This window comes from Anabrus simplex, chromosome 2 (assembly GCF_040414725.1).
Source record: "Anabrus simplex isolate iqAnaSimp1 chromosome 2, ASM4041472v1, whole genome shotgun sequence".
Classification (NCBI taxonomy): domain Eukaryota; kingdom Metazoa; phylum Arthropoda; class Insecta; order Orthoptera; family Tettigoniidae; genus Anabrus; species Anabrus simplex.
The window spans coordinates 1,051,224,531-1,051,248,339 of NC_090266.1; the positions used below are offsets into that span (position 1 = coordinate 1,051,224,531).

Here is a 23,809-nt window from a genome sequence, read left to right on the forward strand (position 1 = left end):
ATCTATTTTGAATAAAAACATGGTGGAAAGGAAATCATTTGGATGCTACCTTGCCTTAACGAAAATATATACAGTAAAACCTCGTTAATTCAAAGTCGTTGGGACTCAAAAATTGGACTTCGAATTACGTGATTTCGAATTAACCGCCAATTCGCAATTCAGAAGTACCAACCCTTGCCGCGTTACAAAATATTCTAAGGCCCGTTACTGCATGCAGTTAACCTTGATTCACAGTTTATACCTTTCAAATGCCATGAAAAAAGAACTATTTCCAAAATGTATCCAAGAAGGTGCATTTACAGTATTCAAATAATGCACTCGGATATCTCACTGGTAAACATAACCTCACGCAACGAAAGAAAGAAAAAAAAGCACGATTCAAAGATGAGGAGAAATCTATGCTAGCTCCCATGTGTAAGTGCTTTGTTAATTGGATTACTATACTGTATGCACTTTAGATGCCTTGTATTTACACAGAAAGTACCCGATGCCCTTAAAATCGAACTTTCATATGACTCTATCCTTGTACGATTTCCCGCCATGGCACTTCTCTCGTACTTCAGAAATGTAATCATTTGCCGCGTCACAAAGTGTTCTAAGACCCATTAATACATACAATCACCTCGATTCACAGTTTAAACCTTTCAAATGCCATGGAATAAAACTATTTCCGAAATGTATCCAACAAGGTGCATTTACAATGTTAAAATAATGCACTTGGATAAATCACTGCCAAACATAACCTCACACAACGAAAGAAAAAAAATCTCACAATTCAAAGACGAGGATAAATTATGCCGGTTCCCCTGTGCAAATTCATTATTTTTTGGATTTCTTTACTGTTTGCATTTTTATTATAGATGCTTTGTACTGGCATGGAAAGTGCCCGACGCTCTTAAAACATTGTGGCTTATCGAACTTTCCTATGGCGAGGGGATAAAGTATCTCGCTTCCACGTGCATTGCAACGCACTACTATGTCCCCCATCCCTCACACTTGTACGATTTCCCGGCTGGCAATTTCTCCTTTAAAACCATAAGACCGCTTGGGCTCGCATTAAAATAAAGCAACGCAGTTTCACCAGCAATGACAATATTGTTCGGTGCCTACGAATTCATTATATGAGCCACGTTTTTTCGTCAACTGTCGGCATCGCCAGTGTTCGCGGATTCTGTTTTCCCGCACACTACCTGTTGTGTGATATTACGGCGTTCCTTAAAAGGTTGAATAGAAAAGAATTCCGATTTCATTCAACTTAGCAATCATGAAGCTCACTGTAGACCCACCGAAGTGAGTGTAAGTGCGTAAAGCTACCCCTCCACGTTCCGGAACGCGCGTTTTTATTATGACGCAGAGCGGATAATATTTCGAGTTGAAATTACTCTGTAACATACTATTGTTTTAAAATGGAAAGGCAGTTTCGAATTAAAAGTCTGAATTTCAGTAATGGGGCCGATATTGTACTTCGAATTACGAATTATCCGTATTTCGAATTAAACAATTGAAATAATATGCAAAACTGTATCTCATGTTTCCGGGAACGAGAGCTTCTTCGAATTAGGCGGGATTTTGAACTAACCGATTTCGAATTATCGAGGTTCTACTGTATTTGTTACAATTGTGTTCATTATTTTAACAATTCATGGTCAGTGGTTGCTGAGAGTTGCCGGAGGAGTGGAGGAGGTTAATTTTAATTAAAATTCTGGCAGTCGTGTAACATTTTTATTTATTAATACAAAATATGAACCCATCTTTCCTATTTTTGATTGTGTGCCAAGGTGTTTTGGATGATGCAATTTAAAAAAATCTGAATTGTTAATTTGCCCAGATAAACTAAAAGTAACTTACTTGTCAACGTATTATAATTTAATAACTAGTCTTTTGGGTCATTGTGAGCTTCTGTCCACGCTTCTGAATGGAAGCTTGTTGCTTTCTACTAATCCCGTAATTGTCTGCGACAGCATTAGAATTATTTGCATTATTCATTTTTAAAATGTTCTTTAAGTATTATAGTCAGTGGTTTTAATATCTATATATATAAAATGACTTGTCCTGACTGACTGACTGACTGACTGACTGACTGACTGACTGACTGACTGACTGACTGACTGACTGATTCATCATCGCCAAGCCCAAACTACTGGACATAAGGAAATGAAATTTTGGGGATACATTCATATTAACATGTAGGTGCTCGCTAAGGGAGGATTTTTGGATATTCCGTCGCTAAGGGGGTGAAAAGCGGGGTGAATTTTTAAAATGACGATATCTATATCTCGAAAAGTTAAAAGTTTACAGACATTAAAATTGGTATTTGGAATCTCCTTTAAAAATAAAGAAACACATATATTTTTGTTTTCTGAAAATCGCATTAAGGGGGTGGAAAAAGGGAGAAAAGTGGTTGAACACCTTTTATGAGGAGACTTATATGTCAAAAACTGGAGATGTTACAGACATGAAAGTTCAAATTTGGAATCTCCTTTGAAAATAAAGAAACACGTATTTTTGTGTTTTTGGATAATCCGAAGAATAGGGGGTGAACAGAAGTGACAAACAGGGTGAATTTAAAAAAATACTGTATCTGCAGATTATCTTACACACTTAACAATTACAGATTTGAAAACTGGTATTTGGAATTTCCTGTAAATGTAAAGAATTTTTTTTTTTTTGGTAAATCCACTTAAGGGGAACTGAAAAAGGGGGTAAATTTTTAAAATTAGCATATCTACGGTATACCTCAAAAATTTAACATGTTGCAGACGTGAAAATTGGTAGTTGGAATCTCCTTTAGGAATAAGGAAATGCGTAATCTTCGGTTTTCAGTAAAAAAACCTTAACGGCAGGGGGTGAAATACAGTAGCCATGTTCACTTAACTCTGTGCAATTTGTGAGGTAGGGCATATATCCCACCCAAGGATTTTGTAAATCTCAGTTTTTCAAATGTAAGAAACCTTAAAGACTTTTAAGTAGTTTGGTGTTCTAGATCATACGAATCTTGATGAAAGTCACAGTGTTTACTTTCGGTCAGTTTTAAAAACTTGTTTTTACTGTGACTTGTGTAGACACATTCAGAGAATTTTCATTTCCAGGTGTTGGATCTCCCTTGACAAACCCTCTGACAACGTCTCAAGCTATGGCAAAAGAAAACCAAAAACGGCACCTAGCTAATCAAATTTCAAATCAAAACAAGTAAGTGTGGGTTTTTGTTGTTGTCTAGTTACATTTATTTGTACTATTGATGTGACATAAAGTTGAAAAATCTATGTTGCCTAAACATCTTGTATTAGGTAACAAATTATTGGGTTGATGCAAAAGTTTGCAGTATTTGTTTTTGGCCTAACAACACTGTGAATGTTAGGAGATTGTTTATTATTTGTCATTTGTGGTTATATTTTGTGCGTGCGGATACGCTTCGAATTTTGCAGATTTTAAGAAAATTAGTATAATTTGTAGACTAAAGAAGATGAAGTGTCAAGTGAAGAAAAATAAACACTTCCACCGAGCAAGTTGGCTGTGCGGTTAGGGTCACGCAGCTGTGAGGTTGCATTCGGGAGATAGTGGGTTTGAACCCCACTATTGGCAGCCCTGAAGATGGTTTTCCATGGTTTCCCGTTTTCACACCAGTCAAATGCTGGGGCTGTACCTTAATAAAGGCCATAGCCACTTCCTTCCCACTCCTAGCCCTGTTCAATCCCATCATCGCCATAAGGCCTGTTATCTGTGTCAGTGTGACATAAGGCAAATTGTAAAAAAAACAAAAAACACTATGTCTATATATAACACTTCCAACATATTCTTCCATTCGAGTTTAATCATGCATACATACATACATACATACATACATACATACATACATACATACATACATACATACATACATACATACATACATACATACATACATACATACATACATACATTATCATTATAGACTGTTATGCCTTTCAGCGTTCAGTCTGCAAGCCTCTGAGAATTTACTAAACGTCGCCACAATCCTCGATTTGCAACTAGTGTTCTGGCCTCATTTAGTTCTATACCTCTTATCTTTAAATCGTTAGAAACCGAGTCTAACCATCGTCGTCTTGGTCTCCCTCTACTTCTCTTAACCTCCATAACAGAGTCCATTATTCTCTTAGGTAACCTATCCTCATCCATTCGCCTCACATGTCCCCACCACCGAAGCCGGTTTATGCGTACAGCTTCATCCATCGAGTTCATTCCTAAATTAGCCTTTATCTCCTCATTCTGAGTACCCTCCTGCCATTGTTCCCACCTGTTTTATACCAACAATCATTCTTGCTACTTTCATGTCTGTTACTTCTAACTTATGAATAAGATATCCTGAGTCCACCCAGCTTTCGCTCCCGTAAAGCAAAGTTGGTCTGAAAACAGACCGATGTAAAGATAGTTTCGTCTGGGAGCTGACTTCCTTCTTACAGAATACTGTTGATCGCAACAGCCAGCTTGCTGCATTAGCTTTACGACACCTTGATTCAGTCTCGCTTACTATATTACCATCCTGGGAGAACACACAACCTAAATACTTGAAATTATCGACCTGTTCTAGCTTTGTATCACCAATCTGACATTCAATTCTGTTGAATTTCTTACCTACTGACATCAATTTAGTCTTCGAGAGGCTAATTTTAATACCATACTCATTGCACCTATTTTCAAGTTCCAAGATATTAGACTGCAGGCTTTCGGCACAGTCTGCCATTAACACCAAGTCGTCAGCATAGGCCAAACTGCTTACTACATTTCTACCTAACTGAATCCCTCCCTGCCATTTTATACCTTTCAGCAGATGATCCATGTAAACTACGAACAGCAAAGGTGAAATATTACAGCCTTGTCTAACTCCTGTAAGTACCCTGAACCAAGAACTCATTCTATCATCAATTCTCACTGAAGCCCAATTGTCAACATAAATGCCTTTGATTGATTTTAATAATCTACCTTTAATTCCATAGTCCCCCAGTATGGCGAACATCTATTCCCTTGGTACCCTGTCATATGCTTTCTCTAGTTCTACGAAACATAAACACAACTGCCTATTCCTCTCGTAGTATTTTTCAGTTACCTGGCGCATACTGAAAATCTGATCCTGACAGCCTCTCTGTGGCCTGAAACTACACTGGTTTTCATCCAACTTCCTCTCAACGACTGATCACACACTCCCTTCCAAGATGCTAGTGAATACTTTGCCTGGTATACTAATCAATGAGATACCTCGATAGTTGTTGCAATCCTTCCTGTTCCCTTGCTTATAGATAGGTGCAATTACTGCTTTTGTCCAATCTGAAGGTACCTTACCAACACTCCACGCTAATTTTACTACTCTATGAAGCCATTTCATCCCTGCCTTCCCACTATACTTCACCATTTCAGGTCTAATTTCATCTATTCCTGTTGCCTTTTGACAATGGAGTTTATTTACTATCCTTTCCACTTCCTCAAGCATAATTTCACCAACATCATTTTCCTCCTCCCCATGAGCTTGGCTGTTTGCAACACCACCATTATGATTTCCTTTTACATTGAGAAGATGTTCAAAGTATTCCCTCCACCTCTCCAGTGATTCCCTGGGATCCATTATGAGTTCACCTGAATTACTCAAAACACAGTTCATTTCCTTTTTCCCTCCCTTCCTAAGATTCTTTATTACTGTCCAGAAAGGTTTCCCTGCTGCTTGACCTAGCCTTTCCAGGTTATTACCAAAATCTTCCCATGGCTTCTTTTTGGATTCAACAACTATTTGTTTCGCTCTGTTTCTTTCATCTACATACAAATCCCTGTCTGCCTCGGCCCTTGTTTGGAGCCATTTCTGATAAGCCTTCTTTTTACGTTTACAGGCTGCTCTCACTTCATCATTCCACCAAGATGTTCGCCTTTTCCTATCTTTACACACAGTTGTTCCTAGGCATTCCCTTGCTGTTTCTACTACAGCATCCCTGTATGCCACCCATTCACTTTCTATATCCTGAACCTGCTGTCTACTGTCCGAAACTTCTCACTAATCATATCCATGTACTTCCGTCTAATTTCCTCATCCTGGAGATTTTCTACCCTTATTCGTTTGCAGACAGATTTCACTTTCTCTACCCTAGGCCTAGAGATACTTAGTTCACTACAGATCAGATAGTGGTCTGTATCATCGAAAAATCCGCGAAAAACTCGTACATTCCTAACAGATTTCCTGAATTCAAAGTCTGTTAAGATATAGTCTATTATGGATCTGGTACCCCTAGCCTCCCATGTGTAGCGATGAATAGCCTTATGCTTGAAGAATGTATTCGTAACAGCTAAACCCATACTAGCACAGAAGTCCAGCAAACGCTTCCCATTCCCATTAGCTTCCATATCTTCCCCACATTTACCAATCACGCTTTCGTATCCTCCAGTTCTATTCCCAACTCTCGCATTGAAATCGCCCATTAGCACCATTCTATCCTTGCTGTTGACCCTGACCACGATGTCACTCAATGCTTCATAAAACCTGTCAACTTCATCCTCATCTGCACCCTCACATGGTGAATACACGGACACAATTCTTGTCCTAATTCCTTCCACTGACAGATCTACCCACATCATTCGCTCATTTACGTGCCTAACAGAAACTATGTTGCGTGCAATGGTATTCCTGATAAAGAGCCCTACCCCAGACTCTGCCCTTCCCTTTCTAACATCCGTCAAGTACACTTTATAATCTCCTATCTCTTCCTCATTATCTCCCCTTACCCGAATATCACTTACTCCTAGCACATCCAGATGCATCCTCTTTGCTGACTCAGCCAGTTCTACCTTCTTTCTTCCATAAGCACATCAATATTGATAGCTCCCCATCGAATTCCATTTCGTTCGCGAAGTTGTTTCCAAGGAGTCCCTCGCCTGTAAAATGGGAGTGGGACTCCATTACTCCCATAGGTCCGAGGCTTGCTTAAAGTGTTCTGAGCTCGGTAAATTCATCAAATCAAATCAAATCAATATCTCTTTATTTGCAAATGAGGTGTCTACCTCGGTGGCAAATGGTACACTAAAATACATTATTGTCAAGCACTAAATATTAAATTAACAAGAGAAGAAAATTTTTCCTATAATACAGTATTATACAATTTACGCTAACAATGTTTTCTATTAAACACACAGCTCATCCTTAATAAATTTATATTGTTTACAAAATTCTAATTATAATATCTCCTGTACTACTTACAAATATAGTCAACTGATATACAGTATGTGGAATTGCTTCAAATGATACTATAAAACTGGTATAACATTAATATTTACATTGTATTTATTTATTTACTTTTTTTTTTTTTTTTTTTTACCCGTTCTGGATCCTAAGTAGCATAACGACCTGCTGCGTCTTAACCAGAGCCCCTTTTGCCACCACTTTTCAGAGTTCTTGAAGGGCCTTCACAGCTACCGTAGCGGTCCCAGGGCCCTCAAAGTCCCCACTGTACTTCACCCCTACAGGCAGTCCCCTACTTTGGCTGTCCAAACTCCTTAGACCGGGGGATGGAATTAATTTATTCACACACATTTTTTTATTTACAATAACCTGCACCGGTCGAATGCCCTCTAACACTTCATTTATTTTCTCTGTTGCTGTTTATTCTCTTCTTGAATATCTGTACAGATTTTGGAAAAGGATCAAACACTACCCCTGGTAAACTGTTCCACTCCTTCACACCCTTCCCAATGAATGAAAATTTACCCCAATCGCTTCTGCTAAAATTCCTTCTAATTTTATATTTGTGGTCAGTCCTGCCGATATAATTATTTTCCAACTGAAGCCTCTCACGGATATCTCCCCATGCTTCTTCTCCTGTATAGGCTCTATATAATCCTGTAAGTCTAGTTTTCTCCCTTCTCTTACTTAAAGTTTCCCACCCAAGTTCCTTTAACATTTCTGATACACTACTCTTTCTCCTGAAATCCCCTGTTACAAATCTTGCTGCTTTCCTCTGCACACTATCTATTTCTTTTATTAGGTATTCTTGATGAGGATCCCAAACACTGTTTGCATATTCCAATAATGGACGAACCATACTCAGGTAACTTTTTTCTTTTAATTCTTTGTTGCATCCTTTAAGTAGCCTCATTATGACATGTAATGATCTGTATGCTTTCCCAACAATGTCATCAATATGACCCTTCCAGTGCAAATTACTTTCAAATCTCACACCTAAGTATTTGCACTTGCCATCTTTTGGGATAACTACCTCATCCAAAGTATATTGAAATTCAGTTTTAAAGCTCCTGTTTGTAAAAGTTGTAACAGTTGATTTGCCTCCATTAACCTTCATATTATTTTCTTCAACCCATTGTTGGATACTTTCAAGGTCCCTTTGTAATTCTGAACAATCCTCAATGTTGTTTATTTCTCTATAAACAATTATGTCATCTGCATACAATCTTATTTTTGATGTTATATTGTTCCCTAAATCATTTGCGTATATTAAGAAAAGTAACGGACCGATTATACTACCCTGTGCAATTCCCTTCCAAACTTTCTCTTCCTGAGATACATTATTTCCTACTTTGACTTTCTGAACCCTTGAATTTAGAAATGCTTTTATCCAACGTGTAACCCTTACGTCCAATCCTATTCCCTCCAATTTCTTTAATAATATTCCATGTTCCACTCAATCAAAGGCTTTGGAAAGATCTATGGCTATGCAATCTAACTGACCTCCTGAATCCAACTGATCTGATATGTCCTGCTGAAATCCCACCAGTTGTGCCTCACAAGAAAATTTCTTTCTAAATCCATACTGGCTCCTCATGAACCAATTTTTATCATCACATATCCCTCTGATGTACTTCGATATTAAACTCTCCAGAATTTTACAAACTATACTGGTCAGGCTGATTGGTCTGTAGTTCTCTGGTTTCCTTTTATCACCCTTTCCTTTATAAATTGGTATTATTATAGATTCCTTCCATTCCGTTGGTATTACACTATTATTTATGACATAGTCAAAGAGAAATTTTAAATAAGGCACTATGTACCACCCCATTGTCTTTAATACCTCCCCAGTAATTTGATCACTTCCTGCAGCTTTTCCTTGCTGAAGCAGTTGGATTTCTCTGAAAATATCTTCGTTTGTGAATGAGAAGCTTCTTGTTTCCCTCTGTCTCTCTCCCTCTCTATCTTCTGTTTCGGTTTCCAACTCTTGACAATCATCTACTGAATCTCTAAATTCCCTACTAAATAGGTTTGCTTTCTTAGTATCTGTTAAATAGTGTTCACCCCCTTCTCCCACCATTGTAGGAATTTGGACTCCTTTTCCTTTTTGATTCCTGATATATGAATACAGCTTTTTCCATTTCCCTTTGTGGTCATTACCCTCTTGAAGTATGCCATTCATATAATTCTCTTTTGCTTCCTTTTTCACTCTATTCAGTTCCCTCATTAGCTGTTTTCTAGTTTCTCTACTCTCCCTACCCTCTTTGATTTTCCTGTTTACTATTCTACATTTTCTTTTTAATTTTCTTATTTCCCTTGTATAATAAACAGGGTCTGAGGTCATTTTACCCTTCTTAACAGGTACAAATCTCTTCTCTCCTTCCCAAATAATTCCTTTAAATTTAGCCCAAAGTGTATCCACGTTACTCCCTTCACTTATCCAACAACTGAATTGTGATTTAAGGTAAGTCCCAAATTCATCAACTTTAGTTTTTCTGTACAATTTCTTGTCTTGTGTAACCCTCTTATTAAGCCTTTTTGGTACGAGTCCTACATCCATTATTACAGCCTTATGGTCTCCTATTCCTTCAATTACCTCAATTTTATCAACAATTTCCCATGGTTTAACCAAGAATACATCTAGTAAGTTATTGAGACAAGTCGGTTCTTGTACTACTTGTGTAAATCCTCCCTCCCAAATTAACTTATTTGCCAGTTTCTGTTCATGGGCTTCACTTGCAGCTCCTTTCCATTCAACTTCAGGCAAATTTAGATCTCCCCCAATTATTACCATATCATTATTATTGTTTTTATGAGTATAATCTATTATTTTTTCAAAGATTTCCATGTCTCTTTCCTCTCTTCCAGGCCTGTATGTTCCTATAATTCCCACCTCCTTCATATTATCACAAACTAATTTTATCCCTAATATTTCATCCCTTTCATCGGTAAACCATTCATGTGAACAGTAAGTTTCCTTCACCAGAATAAACACCCCCCCTCCCTTTTTATCTCCTTGGTCTCTACGATAGACTGTGTACCCTTCTGGAAATACTTCTCTATTACCCACCCCTTCTTTCAACCACGATTCCACTCCTATCACCACATCAGTCTCATAAGATTCCATCAATGTACCGAATTTTAATTGTTTATTTACTACACTTTGACAGTGAAGCAGGATGCTGCCCTACTTGCACATAGTCCAAGTGAGGATCTCTCCTCTAATGGGTTATGGACCACCGGTGAAATGTATAGTCCTAGCCGCCTGAGCACAAGGAGGGCCACGACTCAGAATATGTCCGAGATGCCCACTCCCATTCCATAGCAACTGGTATCCCGACTCAGGACCACTTACTAGGCCACTCAGCCGTTGCCCATGATTCACGAACTAGGACGTGACTACAGTAACCCACAAACATGAACCATGAGTTTAACAAAGAAACAAAAAAAGCAGAGGCAGCTCGAAACATTTGCACCATGTATAGGAAGATTGCTGTCAGGAGAAATAGTTTAATCGTTTAAAACTGGGCCACTTTGGCCTGAGTGACTGTCCTCATTCTGGGGACAATCTCAACGCATTGATTCACAATGATTCAAGTCAGTCAACCAAAGAATTGACAAGTGTAATGAACTTTGACCAGTCAACAATCGTGTAATATTAAAAAAGAAAAAGATGAAGAAAAGAAGAAATCAGCGGGCTGCCATGCCATTTGTGCTCGTTTGCTATTGTTTAGTTCATGAACAGTATCAATCATTCCTATTCAGGATTGTTACTGGTGACGAGAAATGGTGCCTTTACGTGAACATCCAAAAGAGTAATGTTTACTGACAACAGCTCAGACGTCTTGTGATCACAATGCAAGAAAACTGACCAGGAGAAAGATGTCAGGTTTTGGAGCAACACAGTAATGCACACACACATTCAGCTTACTTGACGAACGCAGTTATTCAGGAGCTTAGTTGGGAGGTCCTTTCACATCCTATTTATTCCCTCAATCTTGTGTCCTCGGATATTTCCACCTGCTCAGTTCTCCATTCTACAATATTGAAGGAAACTCATTTACCAATGAAAATGCTCTTTGAACTAGGCTTGACTTCCTTAATTCCAAACCAGCAGATTTCTTCATGCATGAGTGTGAAGAAATTTCCCCAGCCACAGATAGGTCTTACGGCGACTATGGGACAGGAAAGGGGTAGGAGTGGGAAGGAAGCGACCGTGGCCTTAATTAAGGTACAGCCCCAGCATTTGCCTGGTGTGAAAATGGGAAACCACGGAAAACCATTTTCAGGGCTGCCGACAGTGGGGTTTGAACCTACTGTCTCCCGAATACTGGATACTGGCCGCACTTAAGCGACTGCAGCTATCGAGCTGTTTCAAAATTAGCATCTATTTTTTTCCAAAATTAGCATCTATTTACATAATTAAAATAATCGCATGGTGTTAATTGTAACGATTCCAAGTTTATGAAGTGCAATTATTGTCATTGGTTCACACACAGTTAAATGAAATAATTAAATGAAATAAGTTTCATTGTGATAGATTCGTATTGAACTGTGATTACTTTTTATGAATCTCTGTCATAGAGTTATTTTTTAACATAGTGCTGCACGTCTCTATAATTCTTTTCTCAATATCTCACATGGTATGTACATTTACGAGATCTTATGTGTCTTTATATCATTTAATTTCTTCGGTACTTATGTTTTAATTTTGCTTTAGGCTGATGATGGCCTACTATTAGGTCGAAACTAGTCCCTAATCTTATATGTAATTCACACACAATACAATTCATTGTTCAAACGAAAGCATTGTCAGTACTTCGGCACTATTGTTTTTCAGATTGCACCGTCTGTCTGTAACCACTGTGTTGTAATGAGACAACACGAGCTCGATATCTACATTGTTCATTGGGGTCCACAACAACTCAAGACAGTATTTAGCAAATATGCTGAACTCTGTCTGAACTGCAGTTAATGCAAGCTTGACATCACATTTTTCACTTTCTTTCATCTTGGTTTGAATTGCATGTTTCAGAGAACAGTAACCAGACCAGATATCATATCATGAGAGATCTGTTACTCCAAACAATTTCTCAAGCTCACCTAATTTATCAGTGTTATTCAAAATTATATCTTTTGGATACAAAGCTTGAGAAATTGACACAAAATGCTTATGGTTGGGGTCTTTAGCTTTCAATGTGGCTAGCTTGCACTGTGAAGAATGAGCAGCTTTGACAAATGTGTCTCTGCATGCAGCCTGCTGTAGAGGAGTGAGATTAATCAGAGCATCATTAGTTGCCGCAGAAAAATTCCCCTCACAAATGAAGGTAAAACTGGCGTCAAGGTTATGCAGTTTGGGGTAAAGGAGATGAAAGGTAGGATACAGAGGCCCTTCAAGTTCAGTAAGGAGGTCAACCAATCCAGCTGCATGATCTGTGACAAAAACCATGTGGGAGTGAAGATTATTCACTTCTCGGTCACTCAGATCAGTCAGGTACTTAATACCACAGTTGTTGTCTTTCATGTCAGACATCTTGAGAAATGTAATGGCATCAGTAAAGTAAGCACTCAAATGGAAGACAGCCTGAAACCAGTTATTCCATCAGGTTATGACAGGTACAGGAAAAAGCTTTGCTTCCTTTGAAGCACCCTACTTTGATGTTAAGAATTGTAAATAATTATATTTTCGCTTTCTTGTGTTCAAAAATGCTAACTTTACCATCGCAACCATATGATTTAAATCTGTCATCACTGCGACCCAACTGTTGCCAACCAAGCTGATCTTATGTGCCCAGCACTGTACATGCATTAAATGATCCCTTATGACCACACTTAATGTTTCATAACACCAGGTCATGTACGGGGGCACTGTCACTAACAAACACTTTAACTGCATCATATGGTACACTATAACTGCGCAGAGCTTCTAAAACAGCACGAGAGCAGTTTGTAGCATTTCTTGCATCAAGATAGTTCACAGAAACAATGTGCAGCTCTCTTTTCGATCAGGCTGGGACTTGGAATACGATGATAAAAACACAATGGCCCATTCTGTCTGTAGTTTCATCACAGAGTATGTTGATGTTCTTCCCCACTAGAGCCTCTGCTGTTCTTTCCTGGTGGTCAGATGCAACTTCTAGAAAGGAAGAAAGACCTCAAAATAATTTTAAATTACTGGATCAGTTGGGTGCGGTAAGATAGTTCGATATGGAAATCGCACTCAAATTCTGTATCCTTCAATTTTGCGCATGGTGTTGATGTCATAATACCTAACCATACCCGATATATGAAATCGAAACTTACCTGGTAAATATACTTCACGTAGAGTTCTTACACATGGCAGCTCTTTGTTTGAAAACTCTGTAATCCATGTTCTTAGCTCTTTGCTTTCCAGCTTTTCCAGAGGTATATTTGCTTTGGCAAATACTTCAACTGTGTGTTTCGAGAAGTTATCTCTGGAAATTTTTCGTCGTTTACGTCTAACTGTGTAAGCACAGAAGATTGCTTTCTTTGAGACCTACTAGCAGCAGGGGCTGAACTTTCGTTATCACGTCGCTTACCCACGTGTTTTTCAGATTAACATGTTTCATAATGCTATCTTTTTTTCACCACCCAACTCGGCAGTTACAATACTTGCAAAACACTGTCGCTGAATCTGTGGCATATAGATCATCCTTTGCATATTGCTGAGCTCTTTCGTGCGCTGTTTTTGTCTTGCGCCCCATAACCTAAACGATCACTCGACTTTCTACTCTTCACTAGTTTCAGTTTTGAACAACAGCAAAACAACGCTGCGTCTGTCTCGTTATTTCCGTGACACTCGAGTTACATTTTGATAATGGATACAGATCTTATTCCCCTTGCTATTCCCATTGTAAATATCGATTAGAGTCAGCAAGCAGCAAGCGATCGGCTACTTTTCTTCATCGATCTGAACGGTCTAAATTTTTTATGCATCATATTTTGAGTATTTTGGGCGATTTCGCCAAAATATGTTGTTTTTGCCAGTAAAATAGTACATTTTCGCATAATTCGCACCAAAATCGCATATTCATACTAATTGCGCATTTTGGGTCACAATTCACATTTTGTCACACTTCTATTTCTGCATAAAAATGATTTTATTCCACATTAGAATTACCGTATACTTTGATTCAGTAGAAGATTAAAAAATTCGCATTTATTGCAAATGCAATTTTTTTTCAGGTCCCTGCTGATTAGTTTATATCTTGCTTGTGTCTCAAATGTATAAAAATTAAGACTTTGTCATATAGCAGAAAAACACCATGAATTTATGCATCAACCTAATCTACATATATATACATAAAATAACATGTCCTGACTGACTGTCCGACTGATTCATCATCAGTATAAATGGTCCGTTATTGGACATTATAAATTTTCCAGCTAACTCATTCCTGGTTGCCAGCGTTTCGCCCTCATCTTGGTAGGTGTGCTAGGTACCAACTGATGAGCCCAACCTAGCACGCGAGGGCGAAACGCTGGCAACCAGGAATGAGTTAGCTGGAAAATTTATATTGTCCAATAACGGACCATTTATATTGGTATTATAAATTTACTCATTCAGGACAAATGTTTCAGGTTCCCTATGCATTCATTCATTCATTCATTTAGCTTCCATAGACTGTACAATTACATATTTTGAAATATGCCAACAGTATAGGAGTTGTCAAGTGATTTCCTAATACTAATATGCACAATAATGAACATTTTGAAAAAGAAGAAAAAGAAAAAAACAGAAACCCCCAATTGCCTCAATGTTCGGACAGCACATCTTCTTTTTAAATAATAAATAATATTAATAACCAATATTTACAAGACAAAATAAAAATAAAAATCTTTTGGTGTGGTGTTAATAATATGTACATAATCAATGTGACATTAACATATTTTTAAGGCTATATACTAGATATTAAGAACGTTTACAAGCTAATAAGTAATAGCATCATTACCAGCACTTCATCATGTATTCTTCTGTACTATAGAAGCAGCTACTCAGCAGGAGATTTTTTAAAGCTGTGGTAAATGAACGGATGGGACTAATATCTTTAATCTTATTTGGAAGCTTATTATACAATCTGATTCTAACAGAGTCTACATGTCTCAAGGCAATGGTTTTACTCTTGTGCTCGATAAAAATATTATTTCTTGTTTGCGTCTGGTAAAGGAATGGTTATTTGAAGAGTATGGTATATCTAAAAAAAAAATGTAACATTCTACAGAGGTGCAAATTGGTATTTGGAATCTCCGGTAAAAGTAAAGAAACATAGGTGATTTGTTTTTGGAAAAACCACTTAAGGGGAACTGAAAAAGGGGGTGAATTTTATAATCAACATCTATATCATCTGATGGCCAAGCAGGCACCAGTTTCTGGTAATGAGACGAAGTCTCATAGTGCATTAGCACTGCCGGTGGCTCCAAGTAGCCTACGCAGTGGTCTCCATGGTATGCACTAGCCATGCGTCTTGGTAGGTGTGCTAGGTACCAACTGATGAGCCCAACCTAGCACACGAGGGCGAAACGCTGGCAACCAGGAATGAGTTAGCTGGAAAATTTGCAATATTCAATAACGGACCATTTATATTGGTATTATAAATTTACTCATTTGGGACAAATGTTTCAGGTTCCCTATGGGAATCAACATCTATATCATGATTCATTGCCGAGCCAAAACGACGGGACATAAAGAAATTAAATTCCGGGAATACATTTATATTAGAGTGTAAGTGCTCACTAAGGGAGGATTTTTGGATATTCCGTCGCTAAGGGGGTGAATTGTTTAAATGAGCATATTTATATCTCAAAAACTTAAAAATTTCCACACGTAAAATTTGATACGTTAGCGATGGAATATCCAAAAATCTTTCCTTAGTGAGCACTTACACTCTAATATAAATGTAACCCCAGAATTTCGTTTCTTTATATCCCGAATTTTTTGTTTTCAGAAAATTCCTTTAAGTGGGATGAAAAGTTGGTGAAAAAGTGGTTGAACACCTTTTATGAGGATATTTATATCTCAAAAACTGAAGATGATACAGACGTGAAAATTGGTATTTGGAATCTCCCTTAAAAATAAAGAAATGGTTATATGAAGAGTATGGTATATCTAAAAAAATGTAACATTCTACAGATATGCAATTTGGTATTTGGAATCTCCCATAAAAGTAAAGAAACATAGACAATTGTGTTTGGAAAAACCACTTAAATGGGGGTAAAAAAGGATGGAAAATGGGTTAATTCTTTTTATTGGGATTCTGATATCTCAAAGACTGAAGATGTTACAGATGTGAAAATTGGTATTTGGAATCTCCTTTAATATAAAGAAACATATTTTTTTGTTTTTGGAAAATTCACTTAAGGGAGAGGGCAAAAGGAAGTGAAAAAAATTGAATTCCTTTTATGGGGATACTTATATCGCAAAAACTGAGGGTTACAGATGTAAAATTTAGTATTTGGAATCTCCTTTAAAAATAAACATACATGTTTGTTTTTCGACTTGAGAGAAGACTGCTTCTTACGTATACAGTTCTGTGTCGCATGGTCATCTTAGCCCCAAAAGGTAATACCACAAACGTGGTTTACAAAGAGTTTCTGGGGTAAATGAAACTCAATTTTTTGGTGAGTACTTAGGGATTTTCAGATAATGTCTTAGTACAATACCAAAGAACAACTACTTTTATCAAATTATGAAATCCACGCGAGCAAAGCCGCGGGTAACTGCTAGTACAGTATATAACACAGTATGCTTTATTACCGAGCTCGATAGCTGCAGTCACTTAAGTGCGGCCAGTATCCAGTATTCGGGAGATAGTAGGTTCGAACCCCACTGTCGGCAGCCCTGAAGATGGTTTTCCGTGGTTTCCCATTTTCACACCAGGCAAATGCTGGGGCTGTACCTTAATTAAGGCCACGGCCGCTTCCTTCCCATTCTTAGCCCTTACCTGTCCCATCGTTGCCGTAAGACCTATCTGTGTCGGTGCGTCGTAAAACAACTAGCAAAAAAAATGCTTTATTTTTCTATTATTTGTATATCCTGTATTCTGAATGAATATACATAATCCATTGAGTGTTTGTCTCCTGATCTGTAATCAATTTTGACAATAGTGTCTTAAGACATACTTGCTTGACTGTTAGGATTTTACTATTTGTTGATCTAACTGATAATTTTAAGCAGTGTGAGGTATTCTTATTGTAATAGAATTAGATTTATCATATCTCTTGTTATTGTTTTAAAATATGTAATTGTTCCATATTTCAGAATCTTATCACGAGTAGTGCAGAAGATAGATGAACAGGAGAAGAAACTGAAATTACAACTAAAGAAGGCACATTGTATTAAGTCAGTTGAATCATCTAAAGCATCAATTCAGGTTTTAACTGGTGATGTTTCCGAAAGCCAGCCAGTTGGAGTGCCAGTGTGTAGAAATGTAGTTGAATGTGCTGAGGGCCTTGATCACCATGTCAAAGACTCTCTTGTAGGAAGTGGCTGTAGGACAGTAGCTGCTAACAAAAGAAGTATTAATACTCAAGTTTTGCACAATAGTGAAAGTACTGGGAACTTTGTCAGTAGAATCCAAAATGAGGATCCTGAAAGAGAAGAGCAACTGCCTGATCCTTGTGAACTGGCAGACCAGATCAAAAAGGTAGAAGTGACAGAAAATAAAAATATGAACATTGTACTTTGTGTGTCAGATATAAATCAGGAAAGTGAGTGTGGCCTTATTAGTTCAAATAACAGTCCGTTTATTAAGAGTAATGTGAAAGAATCAAAAGTAGGAAGTAGTCAGGAGCATGAAGATGGCCGTAATAGTACCTCAATTTTTACTTTACATAACTGGGATTCAGCTGACAGTGCTCATCCAATTGAGAATGATGAGTGGCTGGCATTTTTGCAACGGACTATGGAAGAAGTAATAGAAGGTGATGTTGATTCAATGTTGCAACAAAGTTTTGTTGGAATGATTGTTACTCCTCTACGGAACTCAAATGCTAATTGTAGGGTGATTGAATATGTAGCTTCACTTCTTTCATTACCATTTGTGTCTGATGGAGTACTAGAGGATGAAATTGAAGCTATAATGCAGGTTTGTTATTATACAGTTGTATTTCATTTTAACTATTTTTTAAATTCATTTAAAACTGCTGTTGTAATTTTTGTATTTTGTTATGCTGTACATTTATATAATTGTTATGCAAAAAATTAATTTGCATACATAACTAACAATTTAATTATACAGGTTATCCCACCTAACTCTGCAACCTCAAATATTTTTGAAATGAAACAAACTGTGAAAAATCTAGTTGCACAGGAATATGCTCTAAAAATGTTCAATTGTGTGTTATTATTATTATTATTATTATTATTATTATTATTATTATTATTATTATTATTATTATTATTATTATTATTGGTAGTTGCAGTAATTAGACAGAAGCAAAAACTGTGTATCTCGTAGACTGTGTGTGTGTCAAGTAGCCTGTCATAAGTGCTAAGAAAGGAAAAATGAATAAGGGAGCCCTACTGTAGATATTTCATGTTTCAGAAGAGGGGCATGACAGAAAAAGTTTGAGAACCCCTGATATAGAACGTACATTAAGTACAAAATAAGAATCGGTCTGGTATTATAAAGCAACATATACAGTGGTTCTGAAGATTAAAAATATCCATTATGGAAACAACCAGATTAACTCAGAATTTCACTTGCAACCTTTTCATAGCTGCGAATCCATTGATATAATAGGGGATTGAAGATCTCTTGAGATTATACTGAGGTTTGTGAGCCTTTGCTGCTTCATTGTTCTTCATAAATAGTTTCTTATCAGTTTCAGCTTACTGAAACGTCTTTCTCCTGAAGCAACAGAAACTGGCAGCTTAAAAAATATTTTCAAAGCAGTTGTATTCGGGTAGCCCTCTTTGTAGCCTGTTGCTATTCTTTTTATGGATGCAGTATTTTTGCATATGTCTTTCAGCACAGGCCAGAGTAAAATATCACTTCCACCAAAGTCTCAGTCTCATTTATGGCTGTGACAGCACGGAAGCTGCTGAGGTATGGGTGATGCTGAGTAAAATGATATTCAGATCACAACTGTTGTATCTGGTTGTTGTGAAGGGCATATCTCATAGGGCCAGTTGTTCTGCGATAGCACTTTCTGGCCCAGTAAGGAAGACAATGGCAGACTACCTCACTCCTCATCATGCCTATTACACCTCATTATTGTACTGCCATTGTTACCGTGTGGTTAGGGGCGTGCAGCTGTGAGCTTGCATTTGGGAGATAGTGGGTTCAAATCCCACTGTCGGCAGCCCTGAAGATGGTTTTCCGTGGTTTCCCATTTTCACAGCAGGCAAATGCTAGGGCTGCACCTTTATGAAGGCCGCAACCGGTCCCTTCTCATTCCTAACCATTTCCTATCCCATCATCGCCATAGACCTATCTGTGTCGGTGCAAAGTAAAGCAACTTATAAAAAAAAAAAGTGGAGTAGTTCACTTTCAGTCCATTGTTTTCTAGAACTCTTTACCATTTTCACTTTACAGTATGGTATTATAGAATACTAGCTGTAGTACCCGTCGTTGATGGTACAGTCATTTAGCATGTGCATAATTACATATTTGTCCGCCCCTCAAATTGTTCCTGAGATTTTGATACACATTGTCAGCAGCTTGTTGTGACATACTCACTTCCTTGCTCCTGATGGCCCTTTGCAGTTTTTTTTTTCTCTTTTTCACTATTTTTGATTTGATCTCCTTCCATTACAAAAGGAAGCCAAGTATCGGGTTAATATTCTAAAAAATATTGACAGATGTACCTTTAAAACGATGCCAGAAAGGATCTCCATAGAAACTCTCTTTACAGTCTATAGATTTAGTTAACTACTTCCAGCCAATATTCAGGCAGGCTGTTCTACTGAGCATGCAGCAGTAATGCCACCTATTGGAGATGAGTGGTAACAGAGGATCCAAATCACTTCACAACAAACAAAAGTCAGTATAATGTTATTCTTGAACAATTTTATAGGATTTTGGTATTATTGACTTACTTGACTTACAGTATTTCCTTTATCTCGTAAGTGGAGCGTAGGGCATCGATTTTGATATTATAGGCGTTCGTATTTAGTTTTCTTCCGATTCTATGACATTCCGGTAGTCCTTCCTTCTTCCATGACGTTCCTTCATGACTTTTTTCTCATTTTGATAGTCATATTTACAATTTTCTTTGCTGATGTGGGCTGATGACCATGCAATTTTTCACCTTAAAACAATCATGACAAAAAAACTCCACCATTGCCAGTTAACATGATTGACAATATATCCATGTTAGCAATGTTTGGTGTTGACGTGGATTAAGTAAGAAAAGCCTAAATTACAAATATTTCTGTTATCATAGCTGGTACGGTAAAATTGTATAAGACATAAATAATCGGAAATTACATATATTATCTGTAACCTTTGTTATGTAATGTTTATCAATAGGGCCACTAATAACATAGATACTAGAGAATTAAATTTGAGGCCTTCCCCTAAACTACCATTTCACCTAGCATGAATAAAATAATTTATAGCCTAGATTGTAGTGCCTTATACCGAGCGAGTTGGCTGTGCAGTTAGGGGCGCGCAGCTGTGAGCTTGTATTTGGGAGACGATAAGTCCCACAGTCGACATCCTTGAAGATGGTTTTCCGTGGTTTCCTATTTTCACACCAGGCAAATGCTAGGGCTGCACCTTTATGAAGGCCGCAACCGGTCCCTTCTCATTCCTAACCATTTCCTATCCCATCATCGCCATAGACCTATCTGTGTCGGTGCAAAGTAAAGCAACTTATAAAAAAAAAAAAAATAGGTAGTGCCTTATTCCCCAACTTTACATACCGATTTTAATTAAATTCTTTTCTGCCATTTTCCTGTGATGCATGTATGTACATACATACGTACAGAAAGACAGAGATGACGGAAAACTAAAAATTCTATTTGCTTGTTAATATGGACACGACCGATACAGAGATACATTGCTTTTTAATTCTGAGCAATGTACAGACAAAACACTTATTTTATGTATATATCAATCTATATATATTAAAAAATTATATGTCCTGACCGACTGACTGACCGATTCATCACCATCGCCAAGTGCAAACTACTGGACATAAAGAAATTAAACTTTGTGGATACATTTATAGTACAGTGTAGGTGCTCAGTAAGGGAGGATTTTTAGACAGTCCATCGCTAAGAGGGTGGAAAGTGGGGTGAATTTTTAAAATGTGTATGTCTATATCTCATAAACTTAATAGTTTAAAGATGTGAAAATTGGTATTTGGAATCTCCTTTAAAAATAAAGAAAAATGTTATTTTCGTTTTCAGAAAATACATTTAAGGGGCATAAAAATAAGTGAATATGAGGACACTTATATCTCAAAAACTATAGATGTTACATGTGTGAAAATTGGTACATAGAATCACCTTTAAAAATAAATAAATATGTATTTTTTGTTTTCAGAAAATCCACTTAAGACGGGATGAAAATAATTTAAAATGCAGCGAATTTAAAAAATAAGTATACCGGTATCTAGAAAACTTAGCAAGCTACAGATGTAAAAATTGGTATTTGGAATCTCCTTTACAAATAAAGAAAAGGAAGCATGTTTTTGTTTTCAGAAAATCCAAATAAGGGGGTTAAAAGAAGTGAAAATGGGGTGAATTTTAAAATGGGTATATCTCAAAGTCTTAACAGGTTACAGACGTTAACATTGGTATTTGGAATCAACATTAAAAATAAAATAACACGTATTTTTTGTTTTTAGAAAATCCACTTGAGGAGAAGTGAAAAGGACAAAAAAATTGGGTGAATCTTTTAATGGGGATTCTTATAAACCTTTCTCAAAAATCGAATATGTTACAGACATGAAAATTTGTATTTGGAATCTCCTTTAAATATAAAGTAATACGTATTTTTTGTTCTCGGAGAATCCATTGAAGGTGCGGGGGTGAAAAGGGCTGAAAAAAGTGGTTGAATCTTTTTATGAGGATACTTATATATCAAAATTTGAAGATGTTACAGACATAAAAATTGGTTACTGGAATCTCCTTTAAAAATAAAGGAACACTTCTTTTCAGAAAATCCACTTACGGGGGTGCAAAGAATTGAAAAATTGGTTAAATTTTTAAAATGAGTTTATCTACAGTATATCTCAAACACTGAAGATGTTACAGATGTGAAAATTGGTATTTGGAATCTTCCTTAAAAATAAAGAAAAATATTTTTTCGGAAACCCACTTAAAAGTGGGGGGGGGGGGGGGGTGAAAAGAAGTGAAGGAGTTTTTTTTATGAGGATACTTATATCTCAAAAATTGAAGATCTTACAGACGTGAAAATTTGTATCTGAAATCTCCTTTACAAATAAAGAAGCACACATTTTTGTTTTCGAAGAGTCCACTTAATGGGTGAGCGGAGTGAAGAGAAGTGAAGAAATTGAATTCTTCTTATGAGGATACATATATCTAAAAAAAGTACTGATGTTAGGGACGTGAAAATTGGTACTTGAAATCTCCTTTGAATGAAGAAACATGCATGTTTTTGTTTTGGAAAATCCACCTAAGAGGGTGAAAAGAATTGAAAAAGCGGGTGAATAAGTGAAGGAGTTGAATTCTGTTTACGAGGATACTTAAATCTTAAAACCTGAAGATGTTACAGATATGAAAATTTGTGTTTGGAATCTCCTTTAAAAATGAAGAAACACACATTTTTTGTTTTCAGAAAATCCACTTAAGAGGGTGAGAAGTATTGAAAAAGGGGATGAATTCTTAAAATTAGTATATCTACAGTATATCTCAAAAACTGAAGATGTTACAGACATGAAAATTGGTATTTGGAATCTCCTTTAAAAATAATGAAACATGTATTTTTTTAGTTTTCAGAAAATCAACTTAGTTGGGGGCGGGGTGGGAGGTGGAAGGACTAATAAATGGATTGAGTTCTTATTATTTGTGTCAACTTATATCTCAAAAACTAAAGATGTTACATACGTGAAATGAAACTCAATTTTTCGGTAAGATTTTAAACTTTAGGGATTTTCAGATAATGTCTCAGTGCAGTAATGAGGAATGATTACTTTTATCATAGTATGAAATTAATGCAAGCGAAACCGCAGGTAACAGCTAGTATAGATATAATATTGGTGCATGGTATTCTACATAAGGAACTGTTACAGTACTTGCAAGTCATTTTCACAAGGAAAAGTAAAGTATATTGCTCTGTCACTCACGGAAACAAAAGTGCCTCGTCACTTCTTGGCTAACTCGTATTCATAGCTTCCGTTAACTCAGTGGTGACTTTGGACGTTGCAGCAGAATGTTCTCAATTATTCAAGGCGGTTAAAATTTCCTGGCTGTTAGGTGGAATTACATTGTCATCCTGAATCTTACTCCTACCTCAAACAATAACAACTATTGATTTGCAATAGTATTCTTTCCTTACATTTAATGTGCATGTTATTGAAGTGAGTTAGTAGGCTAAGATACAGGCTGACTGTTGACTGCTTCACAATTGTCTGTTTAATTGCACCAATGTTAATCCACTTATTCATAGCGTAACACCCAAA

The 23,809-nt window shown here is 37.0% G+C and overlaps 1 protein-coding gene across 4 annotated transcripts in view; it reads left to right on the forward strand.

The window, feature by feature from the left end:
• Positions 1-23,809, forward strand: part of fu (STKc_STK36 domain-containing protein fused) — a 197,196-nt gene that overhangs the window by 98,770 nt on the left and 74,617 nt on the right. For all 4 annotated transcript variants that reach the window (XM_067141970.2, XM_067141971.2, XM_067141974.2 and 1 more), the window contains exons 7-8: positions 3,090-3,189; positions 17,475-18,300. In XM_067141970.2, the coding sequence (XP_066998071.2) occupies positions 3,090-3,189; positions 17,475-18,300 (926 nt within the window). The remainder of the gene's footprint in view (positions 1-3,089; positions 3,190-17,474; positions 18,301-23,809) is intronic.